This window comes from Podarcis melisellensis (genome assembly GCF_964234715.1).
Source record: "Podarcis melisellensis genome assembly, chromosome: 9".
In the NCBI taxonomy this organism is placed as follows: Eukaryota; Metazoa; Chordata; class Lepidosauria; order Squamata; family Lacertidae; genus Podarcis; species Podarcis melisellensis.
The window spans coordinates 74,695,435-74,714,446 of record NC_138541.1 but is presented as its reverse complement, the minus strand read 5'-3'; the positions used below and the strand labels follow the sequence as shown (position 1 = coordinate 74,714,446).

General features: G+C 43.3%; 1 protein-coding gene across 6 annotated transcripts in view; it reads left to right on the top strand.

The window, feature by feature from the left end:
• Positions 1–19,012, top strand: part of RGS12 (regulator of G protein signaling 12) — an 82,786-nt gene that overhangs the window by 32,822 nt on the left and 30,952 nt on the right. For 5 of the 6 annotated variants that reach the window (XM_081925541.1, XM_081925539.1, XM_081925540.1 and 2 more), the window contains 9 exons: positions 2,077–2,098; positions 5,768–5,937; positions 6,962–7,054; positions 9,213–9,356; positions 10,767–10,937; positions 13,990–14,143; positions 14,531–14,619; positions 17,021–17,215; positions 18,602–18,675. In XM_081925541.1, the coding sequence (XP_081781667.1) occupies positions 2,077–2,098; positions 5,768–5,937; positions 6,962–7,054; positions 9,213–9,356; positions 10,767–10,937; positions 13,990–14,143; positions 14,531–14,619; positions 17,021–17,215; positions 18,602–18,675 (1,112 nt within the window). Of the gene's footprint in view, positions 1–2,076; positions 2,099–4,186; positions 4,356–5,767; positions 5,938–6,961; positions 7,055–9,212; positions 9,357–10,766; positions 10,938–13,989; positions 14,144–14,530; positions 14,620–17,020; positions 17,216–18,601; positions 18,676–19,012 lie in introns of those variants that run through there. The other variant, XM_081925543.1, reaches the window with a different exon arrangement.

Below are 19,012 nucleotides of genomic sequence, written 5' to 3'. Positions count from 1 at the left end.
AGTCAGTCTTTAGAAATAAAAAGCCTACACGAAGAAATGGGTAAAAAAAAGAACCATAGTCAGTTTATTTACATATTTCATTTCCCACAGATACATATCCCATAGACAATCCAATAGTCATAGAATCGTAGAATTGTAGAGTTGGAAGAGACCCCAAGGATCATAGTCCACCCCCTGAAGTTCAGGAATCTCATGCAACCATTCACAATGTGGCCATGCAACCATTCACAAAAGTTCAGTACTTTAAAAACCATGATTGTTGGCATCCATCTGTCTCAAAAGGCAATGGAGTGTGCTTCTGGAGGTGAAGTCAAACTGAAAAGCATAAAGTTTACCAATAGGTCAATTAATGATAGCCCAAAGTAATTTCAAAGTTGATGATGTTAGTACCTAGCTGCCCCCACCCCCCCAAAAAAGCCTAGACTGGAAAAGTCAAAATCCCTTTATTAAGCCAATTGTGTTAAGTTGGGGGGAAACCAATGAAGAACTTACTACAAAAAAATTAAAATCCTTCATCACTTCAATATTTTATAACGGAAAATCTAATTTCAGTTTTATGCTAAATATTCCAATCTGCAGTTCTGATAGTTTTCCACAGGGTGCAGCTTGTGCATAGGACGAAAGGTTGTTTTTAATTGCTTTTAATGTAAATTTCTTTGGCTCACTCTGTGAGTAAAGTGGAAGTTTTATTCCATCTAATAGTGAACTTGAAAGCAAAACAAGGACATCCAGAAACCAATGTAGTGATTGCTACATTTCTCAAGGGACTCACTTGAAACACAGAATTATATAGGTTTGTAAATTTTAAAAAGAAAGTTGCTTAAAAAACACACATTTATTTTATTTATTTTAAAAAATAGCTCTGTAAGTTTCCGGGATCTATGGAATGTTGATGTCATACAGATAGGAGAAACCTGGACTAAACTCAATGTCAGGAGAGAGCACTCCTGCTTCACATTCTCTGCCAAATAAGAAGAATGGCTTGCAGTGCTACCTTTATCTAGGGCGGGGAGAGGCTCACAGCAGCACTAAAATCTGAAATTGTTCACTCTCCCTTTGTAAGTCACTTCCACCAAAGGAGGGGGGAAAGGTCTAAAGAAGGGGTAGCTAAACCCCAGTTTGGGGAGCTGGTCTGCCCTTATCCCTTCACAATATGGAGAAAGGACCTCAGTGGCTGACACGTAGGTTTGGAATTCTTTTCCAGACTTGCCAGCTTAAACTATTTGGAGTTTTGTTTCCTCGTATGCATTTTGGTAATAGAAAGAGGGGAAGAATGGTTGGATAATTTTGTTAAGCTCCCTGCCTCAAGGCTTTGGGATGACAGAAGCTGTAAGTCTGATAAATAATAAATTCTGCTGGGAGGCAACATTTTCCAGTGAGTTACAGAACAAAGGTATTTTAAGAAGCTGTGAATAGGCTTGGAAAACAAGATGGTTGTATTTTGAATCATGATATGGAAAAAAAATACCAGTGATTGTGTTAGACTCCTGATGCTGGTTATTTATTTGGCAAAATAAATAAATAAAAATATTCAGTGCAATCCACACAGAAGCCAGAAAGAAACAAATTTATATTTTGAGCCTAAATTGTATATGGACAAAATCTCTTTGGTTTCTAAACATTTTGGACCTTGTAAGATTTTATAAACCCTGTGTTCCACATGGAGCGTAGGAGAAGCGCAAAGAAAACTGTCTTAAGATGTTGAATTCATAAACTCTTCAGTTTGAGCAGGGCCTGAATGTCTGCATTAAAACCAAAACAGGAACAAAAGAAACCTTTGGGTTATCTTAACTGTGCATTATAGAGAAATCAAAGACTACTGGTCACCCTTGGGAAAAGATTCAAACCCTTACATACAAATAATGTTACTAATCCACAACCCAAAGTTGATCTTATTCCCTTTATAGCCAGCGGGAACACGAGAATGAAATTGCCCTGAAGGGGCTGCAATGGATGGCTCAAAATTATCAGTGAATTTGGAACAAAAGTCTGGTTCATATATTTTTGATAACTGAACAATGCTCATTATCTATAGCAGTTTATGTGTAACTGATGTTTCTCCCTCTCTCTTTGCAGTGTGCAGCTGTGTCTGATGGAGGTAAGCATTAATATGTGAAAATATTTGATGTTTCTTAATTTGGCACTGTGGCATTGGATGATACTTATAGCAACCTTATTTTATAAAATTTGTATACTGCTTGATTGTAAAACAGGAGTCAGCAAACTTTGTCAGCAGGGGGCCGGTCCACTGTCCATCAGACCTTGTGGGTGGCCAGTCTACATTTTGAAGAAGAAGAAAAAATGAACGAATTCCTATGCCCCACAAAAAACCCAGAGATGCATTTTAAATAAAAGGACACATTCTACTCATGTAAAAGCACGCTGATTGCCGGACCATCCACGGACCGGATTTAGAAGGCAATTGGGCCAGATCTGTCCCTTGGCCCTTAGGTTGCCTACGCATGTTGTAAAACAACAACAACAAAAACAACCTTCAAACCGGCTAACAAAAAGATAAAGGAATAAAATCAACATAATGTCTAGTCATATTTGTTTGGAAAACAAACCTAATATTAATGTCTCAGTGGAGTTTATTGAGTATAATGCTGATCTCTGTTTGTTGTGGTTCAGTAAGAATGTCTACATCCTCTAGCCAGGCCCAGGTTTGCCAGCTCCCTTCAGGAGGGTGTGATCCTGGAAAATCTAGTTGTACAATGGGCCAATCTCATATCAAGGCATCTGTTCTTCCTGATTACTCATCCAGATGCTGCCCTGTCTTCTTGTTAATCATACCTAAAATGCCCAAATAAGATTTGCGTTAAAGGCACTATCAGTGCCTGGAGACTGACAGAGTAGTGCTCCTCCTGTATTATTACTGCTGCTAATACTAATAATTTATAAAGCACCATAAAGTTAATAAACAATACAGTCCCTGTCCACATAGCCAGACTATCTAACCGACTCGGTGCAAAAAGAGAGCAGGAAGAGAGAGACAGGTATACTTAAGTTGCAAAATTTGTACATGCTGAAGCCTGTGAGGTGTACTCCGCATTCCTTGGTATGCCTTTAGTGATTGTGAAGCTTGTTTACAATTTTATCAATATCTAAGTATAGAAGAGCTGTTTCACTGGCCTTTCTTAATGTTTCACCTTCATAGCTTGTAGATAAGAAATACACTGGAGTTCCTTTTAGAGATAGATGTTGGCAATGATCACCCACGTCTTCTTTTTCTGTAGTTACTATCGGGAGTCCTCTCATGCAGCTCTTTCCAGGCCGGTTTTCAGAGGCCCTGCTGAGTGTTTTTCTGGGAGAGACTTTTATCTGTATCACTGAGAAGGGGGCAAAAATTGTTGTTTCTCTTTCAAACCTGTTCTGGTTGCCAGTTAACCTTAGTTCACCGCTCTTTGTAACTGGTTTTACTGAGGCTGTGATTTTGTATTTTGGGTTATTAGATAAAGACATCCTGCTAGCAGAACCATGGCTAAACTTAGAAAAGGGAAGGGGGAGAAAGGGCATGGGCAGAGAAGGAAAGGAGTGTTCAATGTTACCTGTCCCAGTAAAGTGAAAGGGGCCGTGTCCATGCCACTAAACCAGGGGCAGCGCATCCTGTTTCACCGCCTGAGGCAAAACGGAAACGTGCTGCTGAGTCCCCACCCCGCCCTGCCCTGGGAAGTCAAAGAGGCAATGTCCCTGCACCAGGATCCCTGACTGAACTGAGTTTAAAAGAACAAAAGGGCAAGGAATAGCAGGGAGACCAGGTTGGAGCAGCCTGAGTGTCCTGTGACGTAATCTTCCTCCTGGAAACCATGAAATGGACCTTTAAGAATGAGTAGGACAGTGGTCAAAGTGCAGGCGACAGAACACCCAGAACAAACCCAACCATTTCTCTCCCTGCTCTCCTTGCAATGGCTAGCAGGAAAAGTCTGGAGGTATACGTTGTGTTTCATTTCTTTGCTGTCCAAATCAGCTGCCGTTACTTGCAATGCCAGTACAATGTGAATAATTCATGTTCCTTCAGCGACAGCAGTTGAAGGCCCTTTCTTTAAATTATTTATCCAGCTTTTTAGAATGCTTTGTGCCAAGTATATTGAGGATATCTATTGTGGCTATAAGGGGAAATAGACGTTCAAGTAAAAAATGGGTAATTTGTTGAAGAGTTGTTTGAAGAAGATGTTGTAATCCAGTGGGAGGTGTTGCAGAAGAACAATGTTCCACACTGTTCAGAGAGCGTCTATCAAGCGTGCTCCAGGGGAATGGATCTGTATTAGGAATGGATACAGAAGGATGGTTTTCAGTGAATGGTTTCAAGGATTTGGTTAAATGGCACTACAGTGGCTCTTACCAGCTCTATCCAGGTAATACCTTCAGTGATGCTGATGATCATTTAGAGATATAGGCATTCTGAATAGGATTGTGCGGTTTCACTGTAAAAATGATTGCATGGGAAATATTTCTTTTGAAAGGGTGGTTCTTTGCTTAAATATTTTTGGCATGATTATTAAACTTTTTAAAAACCCTCTTACAATCAGTAGTATTGTTAGCGTTTTATTTTAAAAGGTTCCATTTTTGGTAGTATTTTTATGAAAGCAAGAAATTGGTAAATAGGAAAATTATTTGAATTTGCCTTTCCATTCAGTTACAATTTTCCCACTTTGCATTTTTATTTGTAACAGTTGTTATAAAACAAGGAGGATAACAAGAAAGAGAGGGTTTGTTTATCAGTGTGCATAAAATTGCTAATAACTTACCAGAAGGATCTTTAATTTCATCTGCTGGAGTGGGAATGCAAAGTAAAACTGTACGACTCCAACTGTTAAAGTCATTAATAGAGACCCTATATTAATGCCTTTTGCTTGTCTAGAGGATGTGGAGATAGAGCTGTGGGTGTGGAAAGTAGACCACTGCATAAAAATACACCCACTGCTCCACCCATTTGCGCATCTGGGCTCACCCACGGCTGGCATGTTGCTCTTGGAAGGCTGCCCCAAGCAGAACGCAGCCCTTGAGCTGAAAAGGGCTCCTCACCCCAGTAGAGGGCAAGGTCCCCTTGCACCACCCCATTCCCCCGCCCCCCTCTGAGCGCAATTATCGCTTTGTCCACATGATGTGACAGGTGGGTGGTTGACTTTTGTGTGTCTTCCATAACTTCATCCAGCCCTCCTTCTCTGTGTCTTGCAAGTTGTGTATACTGCCCTTCACCAGTAGGCCACAGTAAAATAGAAAACAATACAATAAAACAATTCTATAACTTTGACACACACAAAAACAAAAGAAAAATGCAATAATAAATTATCTATCAGTCCAGCAGTGGATGTAGCTGCTGCAATAGCCCAAGCCAGGCATAGATTTTCCTAGCTAGCAAGACCCCTTGGACCTCCAGACGCTGGTTCAGCGCTTTCATTGCTTCTCCTGGTACCAGTAGAACGGAGAGATAGGGCTGGGTTTTATCAGCTTAGTGATAGCCACATGGTAGACACAAAGATGTGCTTGAACCTATGATGATCATATGCATCCTGGGCTCTAATCAAATTGGAAAAAGTCTGCATTCCTTCACTGGAGGGGAGGGATAGTCTGTTTTGTACAGGTTACAAGTGAGAGAGGAGCTTGCGAGGTCCGAGTTCTGATTCTGCAAGATTCTGCTCTCCAGCTCAACAGTGATGTCAGAACAATAGTTTAATACAGAAATTGTAGCTGAAATTTATTTTCTGAAAAGTTTGCATTTTTGTAATTTGCTGATAAATTAATTGGTTATTTCTTCCCACAACAGAGCTAAATAACACAGATTTGAAAGATTGTGTCAGTGATAATAGCCTCAGCAGCAATGCCAGCCTCCCAAGCGTCCAGAGCTGCCGGCGACATCGGGAAAGAAGGGTTGCAAGTTGGGCGGTTTCATTTGAGCGGCTTCTGCAGGACCCAGTTGGTGTAAGATATTTCTCTGTAAGTAAGGGACAAAATGCTAATTTTTTTGGTATTTATATTAACGTAAACAAAAAGTATCCAACACAAATTGTGCATAAAATTTAGCTTATTTCAAAAAGAGAATTAACCCCAATGTAAAATCTCCTGCATTATATGTGCTCATTTTTGTTGCATTGGGCCCGTTTTATGTTTCCAAAAGTCTAAACGAAGCCTGTCAAAAATTCTTTCTACCAGGATAAAAATAGTGATGTGCAAGTACCAGTTAAATTATATTTGTACTACAAATTTCAAGCTTCCTCCATGAACATTAAAAAGATTGCTTTTTCTAAAGACTTGCATATTAGCTTGTACTGTCACTTACATGCGACCAGGTGGGGGTGTCATTTATTTTTATTTTTTAATCCTCAGGAAAAGTGATTATTGCTTGAAAAGGGGTGCAGCATTCTTTAAAATGAGTATTGTGAGCAGTTTCTTGTAATCAGCGGGGCTAATTAAAGAGATTGCTGGGCAAATCTTAGATTGAATCCTAATTCCAGCAATGTGAAGTCTACAGAACCCATGTGTGTATCACATGAAGGGGCTCCATGAATAGAACTTGAGTCGGGCTACACTGCTGGCCAGGCCCTCAACTTCACACGGCCGGACTCTCCCCAGCCGCCAACTTCCATGCATTGATCACAAGCCTCCTGAAGAGGAACACCTATGCATAAGCAGCTATGCTCAATGCGCACAAGTTGTAGGCAGGGCTAGCCTGGCTGCTCAATGTTGGAGGCAGAGTCAACAGGTCAGCCCCACACTTTGTTCAGTGAGTGAAGTGGGCTATCAGTTAATGGAAGTGTGAAGCCATTTAAGTACAGGAAATTATTGTTTCATTGAAAAGCTATCATTGGACCATGTCTGGAACCCTCTTATCTCCCAGACTCTCCTCTATGGAAAAGTTACTTAAAGGTAAAGAAATTGAGACCTAACAGTCTCTGGAATATTGTAATACTTTTGAATCAGGCCGTCTTTGAGTGACAGCTATTCACTTTTCTTTTTCTAGGAATTTTTACGGAAGGAATTTAGTGAAGAAAATATTTTATTCTGGCAGGCCTGTGAATATTTTAACCACATATCCGCTCATGACAAAAAAGAGGTAGGACCATGTGGCCATGTGAGGCCTATGTTATATATGAACTACTAGTAACTTAGTGCTGTATAATTTTTTGGAGAAGGTCTTCATGATTCTCTTCCCCAGAAGATGGGCTGCCTCTCCCCATCCCGGGACGCTCTTTGGAACCCCTCTGGAGCCCGCTCTCTCCCTCCGGCCCTGATGGCAGTTCCCTGACAGTATATTTAATCTTTTATTGATTTGTTTAAAGAAAAGTGCAGACATAACAAAAAAGTTGGAGAAGAAAGAATAAAAAATGTAAACCATATAGCGTCACAGCCTGGAAGGACGAAAGTACAAAGATCTATTTGATAACTAAACAAACTATTACTCCATCTTTCCACCTGGCACTTTTGAAACTGTATATGGAAACAGAATGGGTTTTGAAAAGCAAAGAGCTTATCTTTCATCAACAGCAGCCCAGGGCTCTGTTGCCAGAACCTAGAAGACCTTCAGTCTCAAGAATTTGGATTGCTTTTACTCTAGGGTTTGGCAACTTGCCCCCTTGAAATGATATCTCATAAACTAGAAATATCTAAAGGGCAGAGCTTGAATGACCTTTCCTTTATTTCTTTTTTGGCTATATGGCATGATTTTATTTCTTAAATAAATATTGAGGCACACGGTCACTCAATGTCATCAGTATATGCAAATATTAGGTTGATCTAAAACATTATAGACCCTTTATTCTCAATAACCATGGAACTCACAGGTGGAGAACACTTTTATTCTTACATATCTTTATTATTTGTAAAGGGAATCAATGTATGAGTTAATACTTTATTATCTCTTTGGAGCTGTGTTGTATCTTTGAGAGGGTTCTGTTCTCTGAGAGCTTAGCTGCTCTTTGTCTGGAGAGTCTCTTAGGCTCTGGTTCTAAGGTTTTAACCATTTGGACGTGAGGTCTATCAGCCTTGGTCTGAGGAAAAAATGGGACTCTCTGTTTGAAACTTTCTCTGGACAGGTAAATTATTTTCAGTTGGGGAAAGATCTGGGGAAAGGTGAGGCAAGAAACTCACTTTATACATTTAATTCAATAATTCCAAGTTGATATTTTTCTGATATTTGGTAACTGTAATAATAGACATTAGCACATTAGAAGAAAATTAATAGATAATTTACTTTTTAAGATTTTGGGGGAGATCTAAGGGAAGTAAAAAGCACAAAAGAGCAGCTACAAAACAGATGTACTTTTTTACCTGTATTTTTATAGTGGCTTTTAAGTTGTTTTGATTGTAGAATTTGTTTTGCAAGTCACCTTGAATTATGCATTTAATAAGTAATAGTAGCAAATGCAAGGTAACTGCTGCAGACCAGAACTCCATCTGTGCCAGGGTTTCTCATTGCCACTCTGCAGTCACCCAAGGCTGCCCTAACACCCAGTGGGAGAGCCCTGGCAGGGTATTCTGGGAGCCCTGTTGGATTGTTAAAAATGTCTGATGAGGGCCAGACTCAATGTGATACTAAATTTGTGAATTCTTGGAAGTGTCTAGTTTTTATTTTAAATATGAGGTGCTGGACAATGGGGTGGTGCTGTGGGTTAAACCACAGAGCCTAGGGCTTGCCGATCAGAAGGTCGGCAGTTCAAATCCCCGCGACGGGGTGAGCTCCCGTGGCTCGGTCCCAGCTCCTGCCAACCTAGCAGTTCAAAAGCACGTCAGGTGCAAGTAGATAAATAGGTACCGCTCTGGCGGGAAGGTAAATGGCGTTTCTGTGCACTGCTCTGGTTCACCAGAAGCAGCTTAGTCATGCTGGCCACATGACCTGGAAGGTGTCTGCAGACAAACGCCGGCTCCCTCGGCCTATAGAGCGAGATGAGCGTGCAACTCCAGAGTCGTCTGCTGGGGCCTGCGTGTAGGGATTTTAATCTTTCCCCCACATCATAGTTATCAATGAAAATCCCCCCACCCAGGGAGAAATTGCTGTTTCAGGTGGGTGCTAGTGGGGAGGGATTAAGTATTTTCTCCTTGTGTGCTGCAGTCCTGATCCTGATGCCCCCAAGCTGCTCTTATTTAAAAGAAAAAATGTTAGACATGTTAAATGCATTCACACATTTAACACCACATCTAGTTTGACCCTGATTCCTTAATTACTTTGCAAGTTGTTTTGCTTCCAGGTCAATAACAGGACTTATGCTTTGTAGCTTTCTTTCAGAGCTCGGGAGATCTTTAATAAGTTTTTATGTAGCAAAGCTACAACCCCGGTTAATATTGATAGCCAAGCACAGTTGGCAGATGATGTTCTCAATGCACCGCATCCAGATATGTTCAAGGATCAGCAGCTTCAGGTGATTTTTGAAATGTTAGAAAGTATGTTTTGGAGAGCTTATAAGAGAGACTTTGCTCGTGATGTGATGTAACACGGAAAATGTTGGGCATAGCTGTGGGTGGGTGAGAATGTGCTTTCCACCCCCTGCTACTGGGTAAAGATCGTTTCCCACAGCTTGCACGCCTCAGATTATGCACATGCTTGTCTTCCTAGCCTGCTTTCGTCTTTATCCCTCTGCACTCCTCTGCACCCCAATAGCTTTGCAAGTTATCCAGTTAAACATTTATTTGTTACCTTAAATAAAACCAGATTTTTTTTAAACTTGAAAAACTGTTCTGAAGGGGGAGGGTGTTTGTGATTGGTTGGCTTTTGTGATAACCAGTAACACTGTTGTGAACTGGATGAGTGGTTTTCACTCCCAATCTCAGCGATTAAGAGAAGGCTGGGCATCTGACCAAAACGGGGTGAATGCAGAACCAGAGCAGACTCACTGCGCATGCATTTAGACGTACACGGTATGGGTTTCTTCTCCAGTTCTAGGCTCGATGCTTCTCTTCCACTCACACTCAATCCCAATCATAATTTCACAGAATCATAGAACAGTAGAGTTGGAAGGAACTCTGAGGGTCACCTAGACCAACCCCCTGCAATGCAGGAATCTCAGCTAAAGCACACATGACAGATGGCCATCCAGCCTCTGCTTAAAAACCTCCAAGGGAAAAGAATACACCAGAGGTGCAATATCACAAAGCAGAAATGAGCAAAATATCCAGAAGGTGCCGAGAGTGATAAATTAATCCAAATAGTATCAATCTCAGTTCAGATTATTTTCACATTTTTGAAATACTTTTCATCATATTAGATTTAATGTAATGTACAGCATTAAACATAAATTGGTAAAGACTTTCAAGTCTTTAGTTTTTCAGTTACCCAGAATAAGAAATCCCAGTTGTTCTGCAGCGTCTCCAACCAGCATTTCCCCAAGAGATACAGATATAGATACAGATATATTGGCCAGTTTGTTTTTTTAATGCAGGGAAGGTAACAGAATCTGCTCATATGCACCAAGGATATGAACTTCAGTTTTCCTGTTGCCATGGATCAGATTCAGCCAAAATGAAGCACTTTTTAAAATTAAGCACTTTTAAGCAGTAAGCACAATCTCTCTTATTGAAAACACTGGAGTGTAAAAGTCGTTTACATGGTAACATTTATGACAAGTCTTTTATTTGCAGTTGTGCAGGAACTTATTTTATTTACAACAGTTCACGGAAATTAGATGTAGCTTCCATTTTCTTCCTAAACTGCAAGCACTCTTAGGACAAATTACTATCATTATGCTAATGTTTAGCATTTTTTAAAAAACGATGCTTGCAAAAGCTTTATTCAGTGTTGTTGTTTTTGAGATGTTGATGTGTTTGCTTCTCAGATTTTCAACTTGATGAAGTTTGACAGTTATACACGTTTTCTGAAATCTCCACTTTACCAAGACTGTATTTTGGCAGAAGTAGAAGGTCGCCCTGTTCCGGATCCACAGTACGCTCCCAGCAGCCCTACTTCTAAACACAGCTTTGGTTCTGAGCGATCAACGCCAAAAAAGGTTTCTGTCTCTTACATGACCAATCATTTACAATCAAGCGTTTTTTGTTTGTTGATTTTCTGGATGTATAGGAAAATATAGCCACTTCTGCTTATAGTGCCCTATGTTGACATGAGGGTCTGGGTCAGATGTAATGAATGTGCTAAAGCGAGCCTCAAGCTTTTATTTTGCCACCTTTCTTCTATTTTTTCTAGCACCATAGCAAACGATCAGAAGCATTCTGTTCCACATTTAGATGAGTTGCAGTTCCACATGATATCTGTATTGGTGCAAGAATTTAGAGATTGGGGTAACAGAGTTTGGGGTGCAAGGGCACCCATAACTGCTAGAGTTTGTGAATGTTAGAAAATACCGTACTTTTCGCACCATAGGACGCGCTTTTTCCATCTTAAAAACTAAGGGGAAAAGTCTGTGCGTCCTATGGAGCGAATGCAGCGGGGAGGCAGGCAGGAAAAGCCCCCAAGAGCCCCACACAAGCTTCACGCGGCTCTTGCGGGCTTTTCCCCAGGAGGGAGAAGGGAGAGACACCACCAGTCAGTCCCTTCTCCCTCCTCTAGAAAAGGCTTGCGCAACCTCTGCAGCCGGGGGGGAAGCTGCGCAAGGCTAAAGAGGAAGCCGGGGCAGCGAGCGCGATCCATCCCGTTCGCTGCCCTGGTTTCCTCTTTAGCCTTGCGCGCCCCTCCAGCCGGGCGGGGGAGGCTGCGCAAGGCTAAAGAGGAAGCCGGGGCAGCGAGCGCGATCCATCCCGTTCGCTGCCCTGGTTTCCTCTTTAGCCTTGCACGCCCCTCCAGCTGGGCGGGGGAGGCTGCGCAAGGCTAAAGAGGAAGCCGGGCAGCGAGCGCGATCCATCCCGTTCGCTGCCCTGGTTTCCTCTTTAGCCTTGCACGCCCCTCCAGCCGGGCGGGGGAGGCTGCGCAAGGCTAAAGAGGAAGCCGGGCAGCGAGCGCGATCCATCCCGTTCGCTGCCCTGGTTTCCTCTTTAGCCTTGCGCGCCCCTCCAGCCGGGCGGGGGAGGCTGCGCAAGGCTAAAGAGGAAGCCGGGCAGCGAGCGCGATCCATCCCGTTCGCTGCCCTGGTTTCCTCTTTAGCCTTGCGCGCCCCTCCAGCCGGGCGGGGGAGGCTGCGCAAGGCTAAAGAGGAAGCCGGGGCAGCGAGCGCGATCCATCCCGTTCGCTGCCCTGGTTTCCTCTTTAGCCTTGCGCGCCCCTCCAGCCGGGCGGGGGAGGCTGCGCAAGGCTAAAGAGGAAGCCGGGGCAGCGAGCGCGATCCATCCCGTTCGCTGCCCTGGTTTCCTCTTTAGCCTTGCACGCCCCTCCAGCTGGGCGGGGGAGGCTGCGCAAGGCTAAAGAGGAAGCCGGGCAGCGAGCGCGATCCATCCCGTTCGCTGCCCTGGTTTCCTCTTTAGCCTTGCACGCCCCTCCAGCCGGGCGGGGGAGGCTGCGCAAGGCTAAAGAGGAAGCCGGGCAGCGAGCGCGATCCATCCCGTTCGCTGCCCTGGTTTCCTCTTTAGCCTTGCGCGCCCCTCCAGCCGGGCGGGGGAGGCTGCGCAAGGCTAAAGAGGAAGCCGGGCAGCGAGCGCGATCCATCCCGTTCGCTGCCCTGGTTTCCTCTTTAGCCTTGCACGCCCCTCCAGCCGGGCGGGGGAGGCTGCGCAAGGCTAAAGAGGAAGCCGGGGCAGCGAGCGCGATCCATCCCGTTCGCTGCCCTGGTTTCCTCTTTAGCCTTGCGCGCCCCTCCAGCCGGGCGGGGGAGGCTGCGCAAGGCTAAAGAGGAAGCCGGGCAGCGAGCGCGATCCATCCCATTCGCTGCCCTGGCTTCCTCTTTAGCCTTGCGCGCCTCTCCGTGATCCACCAGAGGTAGATCTTAACCCTTGCCTCACCTAGGAGCTTCTCTGGGCAGAAATTCCCTCAGCTTAAGTGGGGTGGGGGAAGTGTGGCAGGTAGGGGGGTACCTACCTAGACACTGAAGCCAGTGTCTCTCTGATGAAAATTGGGAGTGGGCATTGTGTGAAGTGGCTTGGATCTCCTGCCGCAGAACTATAGGACTGTATAGAGTTGGGGGGGCCACCCGAGGGTCATCTAGCCCAGCCCCCTCACAATGTAGGAATCACAGCTAAAGAACGCCAGGCAGATGGTCCCCCAACCGCTGCTTAAAAGCCTCCAGTGGTGGAGACCCCCAACACCTTCTGAGGTCATAGAATTGCAGGGTTGGAAGGGAACCCCAGGAGTCATCTAGTCCAGCCCTGGTGGACAGTGGGCACGATCCATCCCGTGGCGCAAGGCTAAAGAGGAAGCCAAGGCAGCGATGGATCGCGCTTGCTGCCTTGTCTTCTTCTTTAGCCGCGCTGGAGAGGTTTAGCTCCTGGCTGGAGAGGCTGCGCGGCTATGGATCCCGCTCGCTGTCTTGGCTTCTTTGCTCTTTGGGGCTGGGGGGGTGGAACCCGGGCCTCCCCCGCAGCCCCGAGAAGCTCTGGGAGAAGCAGACAGCAGAAATTTTTTTCCTTGATTTCCCCCTCTTAAAACTAGGTGCGTCCTGTGGTCCGGTGCGTCCAATAGAGCGAAAAATACGGTAATAAAGGGGTAGGATTTAGCTGATTTTTGGAGTATTGAAGGGATGATGCCATGTCAGTGGAAAAATTACAGGCTAAGTTCCCTTTCCAGGCCAGGGTCTCACCTGGGATAGAAGCCATTAAGCTGGCTCAGCAGGGGAAATCCTTGTGTCTGTGCTAAGGGAGGTTACTACAGGAAAACTGTCACCTTTTAAAACTAGTCTTGGAATAGCAGGGAGAATGGGGATGAGCAGACAGAAGAGGAGGAGTTGCTTGGAAGGAGTTTTTTGGGAAGGAGAGGCAGGAAGTGGAGAGTGCTCTCTTGTCACATGCGAAGGGAAAGAAGAGAGAGCCCAAGGCTTGTTGGGGCAGTCACTTGTATGAAAGGTTAGTTGTGAATTGGGCTATAATAATTAGCTATATTGGAAAGTGTAAGTGCTGCTCTGTTTAAATTAGCACAACATTTCCATCTGTTTTTCTTTTTTAAAAATTATATTATGATAGTTAAGTGGAAAATCCAAGTCTGGGCGATCTTTAAATGAAGAATCGGGAGAGGAAGACCTTGAAAGGAAAAAAAAAGGAGCATTTTTTTCGTGGTCTAGAAGCAAGAGTTTGGGGAGATCTCAGAAGAAAAAGGAGAATGGTGATTATCCCAAAGGTAAGTTTTAATATTAAAATAATGATATTATTAATGATATTATCATTATGATTACTAACGGTATTATTTGTCTGATGTTTGAACATCTCTACAACATAAGTCATAGCCATATTTGAAGCTTCTTGTTCAGAGTTCCATACTTTGATGGTCACAGCAGCTTAATTTGCAAACATAGAATTATAGACACTGTTTATAATCTCAAGCATGTTTAATTGACTGCAATTATGTATTTTTCATCTTAAAGCATGATTAGGAAGCTGTTTCAATACATTCTACGCATGACATATACTCAGCATTTTATTTGAAAATTCTGCTCTGGTGATTGAAAGTTGTCTAATAAGATTGTTACCATATGTTTAAATTAATTGCACTATCTGTGATTTTAAGATTGCTGTACAGATTCCTCTCATGCCAATGGATTGTCCTACAGACATGAATCTCAAGACTCATTGTCATCATCTGCAAGTCTTGAAATGGTAAGGCTTGCATGTTAGGACCAGAAATGTGTCAGGGAGAGCATGGGGGGGTAAAAACTTGAATAACTGTACTCCCTAAGTTAAAACACCCGGAGATGAGTCAGAAAAATACTGCTTGGTAGGCAAAAGTCCAGCTGCTTGACAGAAAATAGGATGTGGTGTTTCATTATGCAAAAATAATGTGCAAATGTTACAAGAGAGAACAAGTTTTGCATTTTAAATAGTATAGATAATCAAAATGCAGCTACATTCGATAATTTGTTACTGTAATTGAAAATGTGTGTGTGTGTTTATGTATAAAATGAAAGGTGAAAGATATATTTTTTTTAAGACAGCAAATCACACTGAACACAGCCTGGCCAAAGTTAAACATTTTGAAGGCCCTTTGATATCTGCGGCATATGCTTAACTCATAATTCAATGGAGCTTACTGCTTATCTTTGAAAGGGTCATTTGCATTTCTTTAAAAACATTATCAAGTAGGAACATAAAGGTCTTTCACATCCCTGTTGCTTTAACTGAAGATGCCATGGATTGAACCCAGAATCTACTACATGCAAAGCAGGCAATCTATCACTAAACTATGTATTTTATCTGCTCTAGTGAGAATTATATTGCATACTGTAGTAATTTGCATTTATAAGACATTTTTTCTAGCCTCGCGCCCTAAACATTTGGGTTTGGTAATAATATTATAATAATAAGCATTTCATGTGCTTTTTGATGCTCAGGTTGTTTGATATCAAATATATAGTTGGCTGACTTTAACCATTTTTACATTTTTATACACAGTATAATATGCTGAAGCATATGCATTACTGTGCATATGTTTTCCTAAAATAAAGAATCATAGAAACATAGAATAGAATTGTAGCGTTGGAAGGGACTTCAAGGATCATCTAGTCTCAATTAAGCATCCATGACAGATGGCCATCCAACCTCTGCTTAAAAGCCTCCAAGGAAGGAGAGTCTACAATCTTCCAAGGGAGTCCATTCCACTGTCTAACAGTTCTTGCTGTCAGAAAGTTCTTCCTGATGTTTACTCAGAATCTCCTTTCTTGTAACTTGAAGCCATTGGTTCGAGTCTTACCCTCCAGAGCAGGAGAAAACAAGTTTGTTCCCTCTTGCTTGTAACAGGCTTTGAGATACTTGAAGATGGCTACCATATCTCCTCTCAATCTCCTCTTTCCGAGGCTAAACATACCCATCTTCTTCAACCGTTCCTCATAAGGCTTGGTTTCCAGACCCTTGGTCATCTTGGTTGCCCCCCTCTGCACGTATCCCAGCTTGTCAACATCCTTCTTAGATCCTTCTTAAGAGCACATAAACATGCAACAATACTATACATGCAAAAATACTTATGGATAAAAAATGTGTTGCAGATATAGTTCACCATAAGGCTTGACTCTTTCATCCCTGCTAGCCCTCATTAACAAGGAGAGAGTACCGTATTTTTCGCACCATAGGACGCACTTTTCCCCTCCTAAAAAGCAAGGGTAAATGTGTGTGCGTCCTATGGAGCGAATGCAGGGGGGAGGCAGGCGGGAAAAGCCCCCAAGAGCTGCACACAAGCTCCGTGCGCTCTTGCGGGCTTTTCCACAGGAGGGAGAAGGGACTGACTGGCCGCATCAGTCCCTTCTCCCACCTCCCAGAAAAGCCAGGAGAAGCCGCGATCTCTTTAAAGGACTTGCACGGCTTCTGCCGGTTTTGCGGGAGGTATGAATCCCCCCACCTCCCAGTAAAGCCAGGAAAGCCCTGTGCAGCGTCTCCCGGCAAGGAGAGGCTGCACGGGGCTATGGAGTCTTTAGCCCCACACAGCCTCTCCCAGGAGGGAGAGGCTGCACGGGGCTAAAGGGGAAGCCAAAAGAGCGAGCGGGATCCATCCCGCTTGCTGCTTTGGCTTCCTCCATAGCTGCGCGCAACCCCTCCGGCAAGGAGAGGCTGCACAGGGCTAAAGGGGAAGCCAAAACAGCGAGCAGGATCCATCCTGCTTGCTGCCTTGGCTTGTGCCATAGCTGCGCACAACCCCTCCGGCATGGAGAGGTTGTGCGCAGCCTGTACGCTGCTCTTTGGTGCTGGGGGGGAAATTTTGTTTTCTTGATTTCACCACCTAAAAACTGGGTGCGCGCTATGGTCCGGTGCGCCCTATGGTGCGAAAAATACGGTATGTAGTGTATAGAATGGCAGCTTCTTATAAGAGAATAACAATATTTAATTCTGCTTGCACAATAATTTAACAAAGGAAGGTTAAACATCAAGTATTTTTCTTTACAGTATTCTTTTCTTTATTTTTCATACAGTGGTATTTGGCTTGTAATGCTGTTTTCCAAGTAGCCTTTCTTCTCTGTTTGTTATTTTCATTTCACGGTGAATATTAACCTGCGGTCTTGTCTCTTGAAAGTTTGACTCCTATAGGGCATCTGCAACTGAGAAAGAGAAAACTTCTAAATGCTGTCATATAAACCTTCCAGATGGCTCATCATATACAATGGCTGTTAAAGCTGGATTCTCAATCAAAGAGATGTTATCTGGATTCTGTGAGAAACAAGGCATTAACATAGCTGCAGTAGATCTGTTTCTAATTGGTGGAGACAAGGTACTTAATTTGGTATTCTACAAGTTGTTTACATAACATATGAAACATACTTTAAAAGTACTGATAAAGTCAGATGTTAAAAACAAATTCACAAAAGAAAAAATTAAAATATAAATAAAGTCAACAGGTTTTAAACTACAGTGGTACCTCTGGTTACGTACTTAATTCATTCCGGAGGTCTGTTCTTAACCTGAAACTGTTCTTAACCTGAGACACCACTTTAGCTAATGGGGCCTCCTGCTGCCGCTGCGCCGCCGGAGCCCAATTTCTGTTCTCATCCTGAAGCAAAGTTCTTAACCCGAGGTACTACCAGTATTTCTGGGTTAGCGGAGTCTGTAACCTGAAGTGTATGTAACCTGAAGCGTATGTAACCCGAGGTACCACTGTATACATAATAAAATACATATTAAAATACATGTCAGAAAATGTTTGGGTAGGATTGCTTAACCAAAAGTTTTAGCTGACAGTAAAAACTATGCCATGAAGGACAGGGGATACCAGAGTATAGGTGCTGACACACCGAAGGATCAGTTTCTTGCATGTGAGGAACAAATATTATGTGGCACTTCTAAAAGTGCCAATATCACAGATCAACATGGTTGAATGTGCTTATATAGGGAGATGAGAGAAAAGGAAAAGGGAATAGGGAGGGAAGAGGAAAGCAAGCATTGGAGCAACTGATTCTTCATTGGCCAGTAGAAGAATCCAGGTTCCTGGGAGGCAGGGTGTGTAGTCTCCCAGTAGACCTCCCATCAGCTCTGCAGTCACAGGGCGATTGGCAGGTGGAGTAATTATGAATTTCCAAAATCCTTTGTCACTTTCTTTATCTGCATTTATTTCTGATATTGCATGACATTGCTTTTAATGATAATGTTATGTACATTAACACAAAATGAGAACATAATTTTAAAATATGTTGCATACAAAGACCTTGCTTTGGAGGTCTTTAAGCAGAGGCTTGACAACCATATGTCAGGAGTGCTCTGATGGTGTTTCCTGCTTGGCAGGGGGTTGGACTCGATGGCCCTTGTGGTCTCTTCCAACTCTATGATTCTATGATTCATACACACATACTGTTCTTGTACAATATTTCCCATAATGAGTGGGAGAGGGAGGCAGAGGCAGTTTCTGCACTCGGTTCCTTAGCTGTTAGAAAGGTGTGGAGTTTGCAATCCTCTTCCTCAGCTATTCCCAACAAAGCAGGTAGGCATGAGGAATCACCTTGAAATATATACATATATATGTATTCCACAAAATCTCAGAAAAGTCCTAAGTAGTGGTTTGCACTGTACTGAAAGTAAGGCTGTTTCCTGTTTTTGATAGATTAATTTCCCCCCTAAATACCATTTCTATTACCATGTTCTTCTGTTCCTTCTATGGTTGTAGCCACTTGTATTGCATCAGGACAGCAGCATTCTGGATTCTCGAGCTCTTCGTTTAGAAAAGAGAACTTTATTTCGGTAAGGAAAAAACCTCCTTTTCCTGTGGCTTTTGAAGTTGATAGCACATTGTGTCCCGTTTCTCTGCCTGAGGCGAAACTGGTGCATGGGATCTTGTGAGATACCACTGAAATCTCACAAGATCTTGTGTGCTCTGTGAGATCTCACAAGATTTTGGTGAGAGATCTCACCGGAAACTGGCGCCACTGCCAGCGCTGCTTCTCCACCAGCGGCAGGGCAAGCAAGGCAGCAGAGTTCGTTTGGTTTTCAGCTTATTCGACAGAAGCTACTCTGGATGTTGTACCAGAACAGCACCTTTGGGGCAATTACTGCAGAGACAATAATGGCAGTCTTTCTC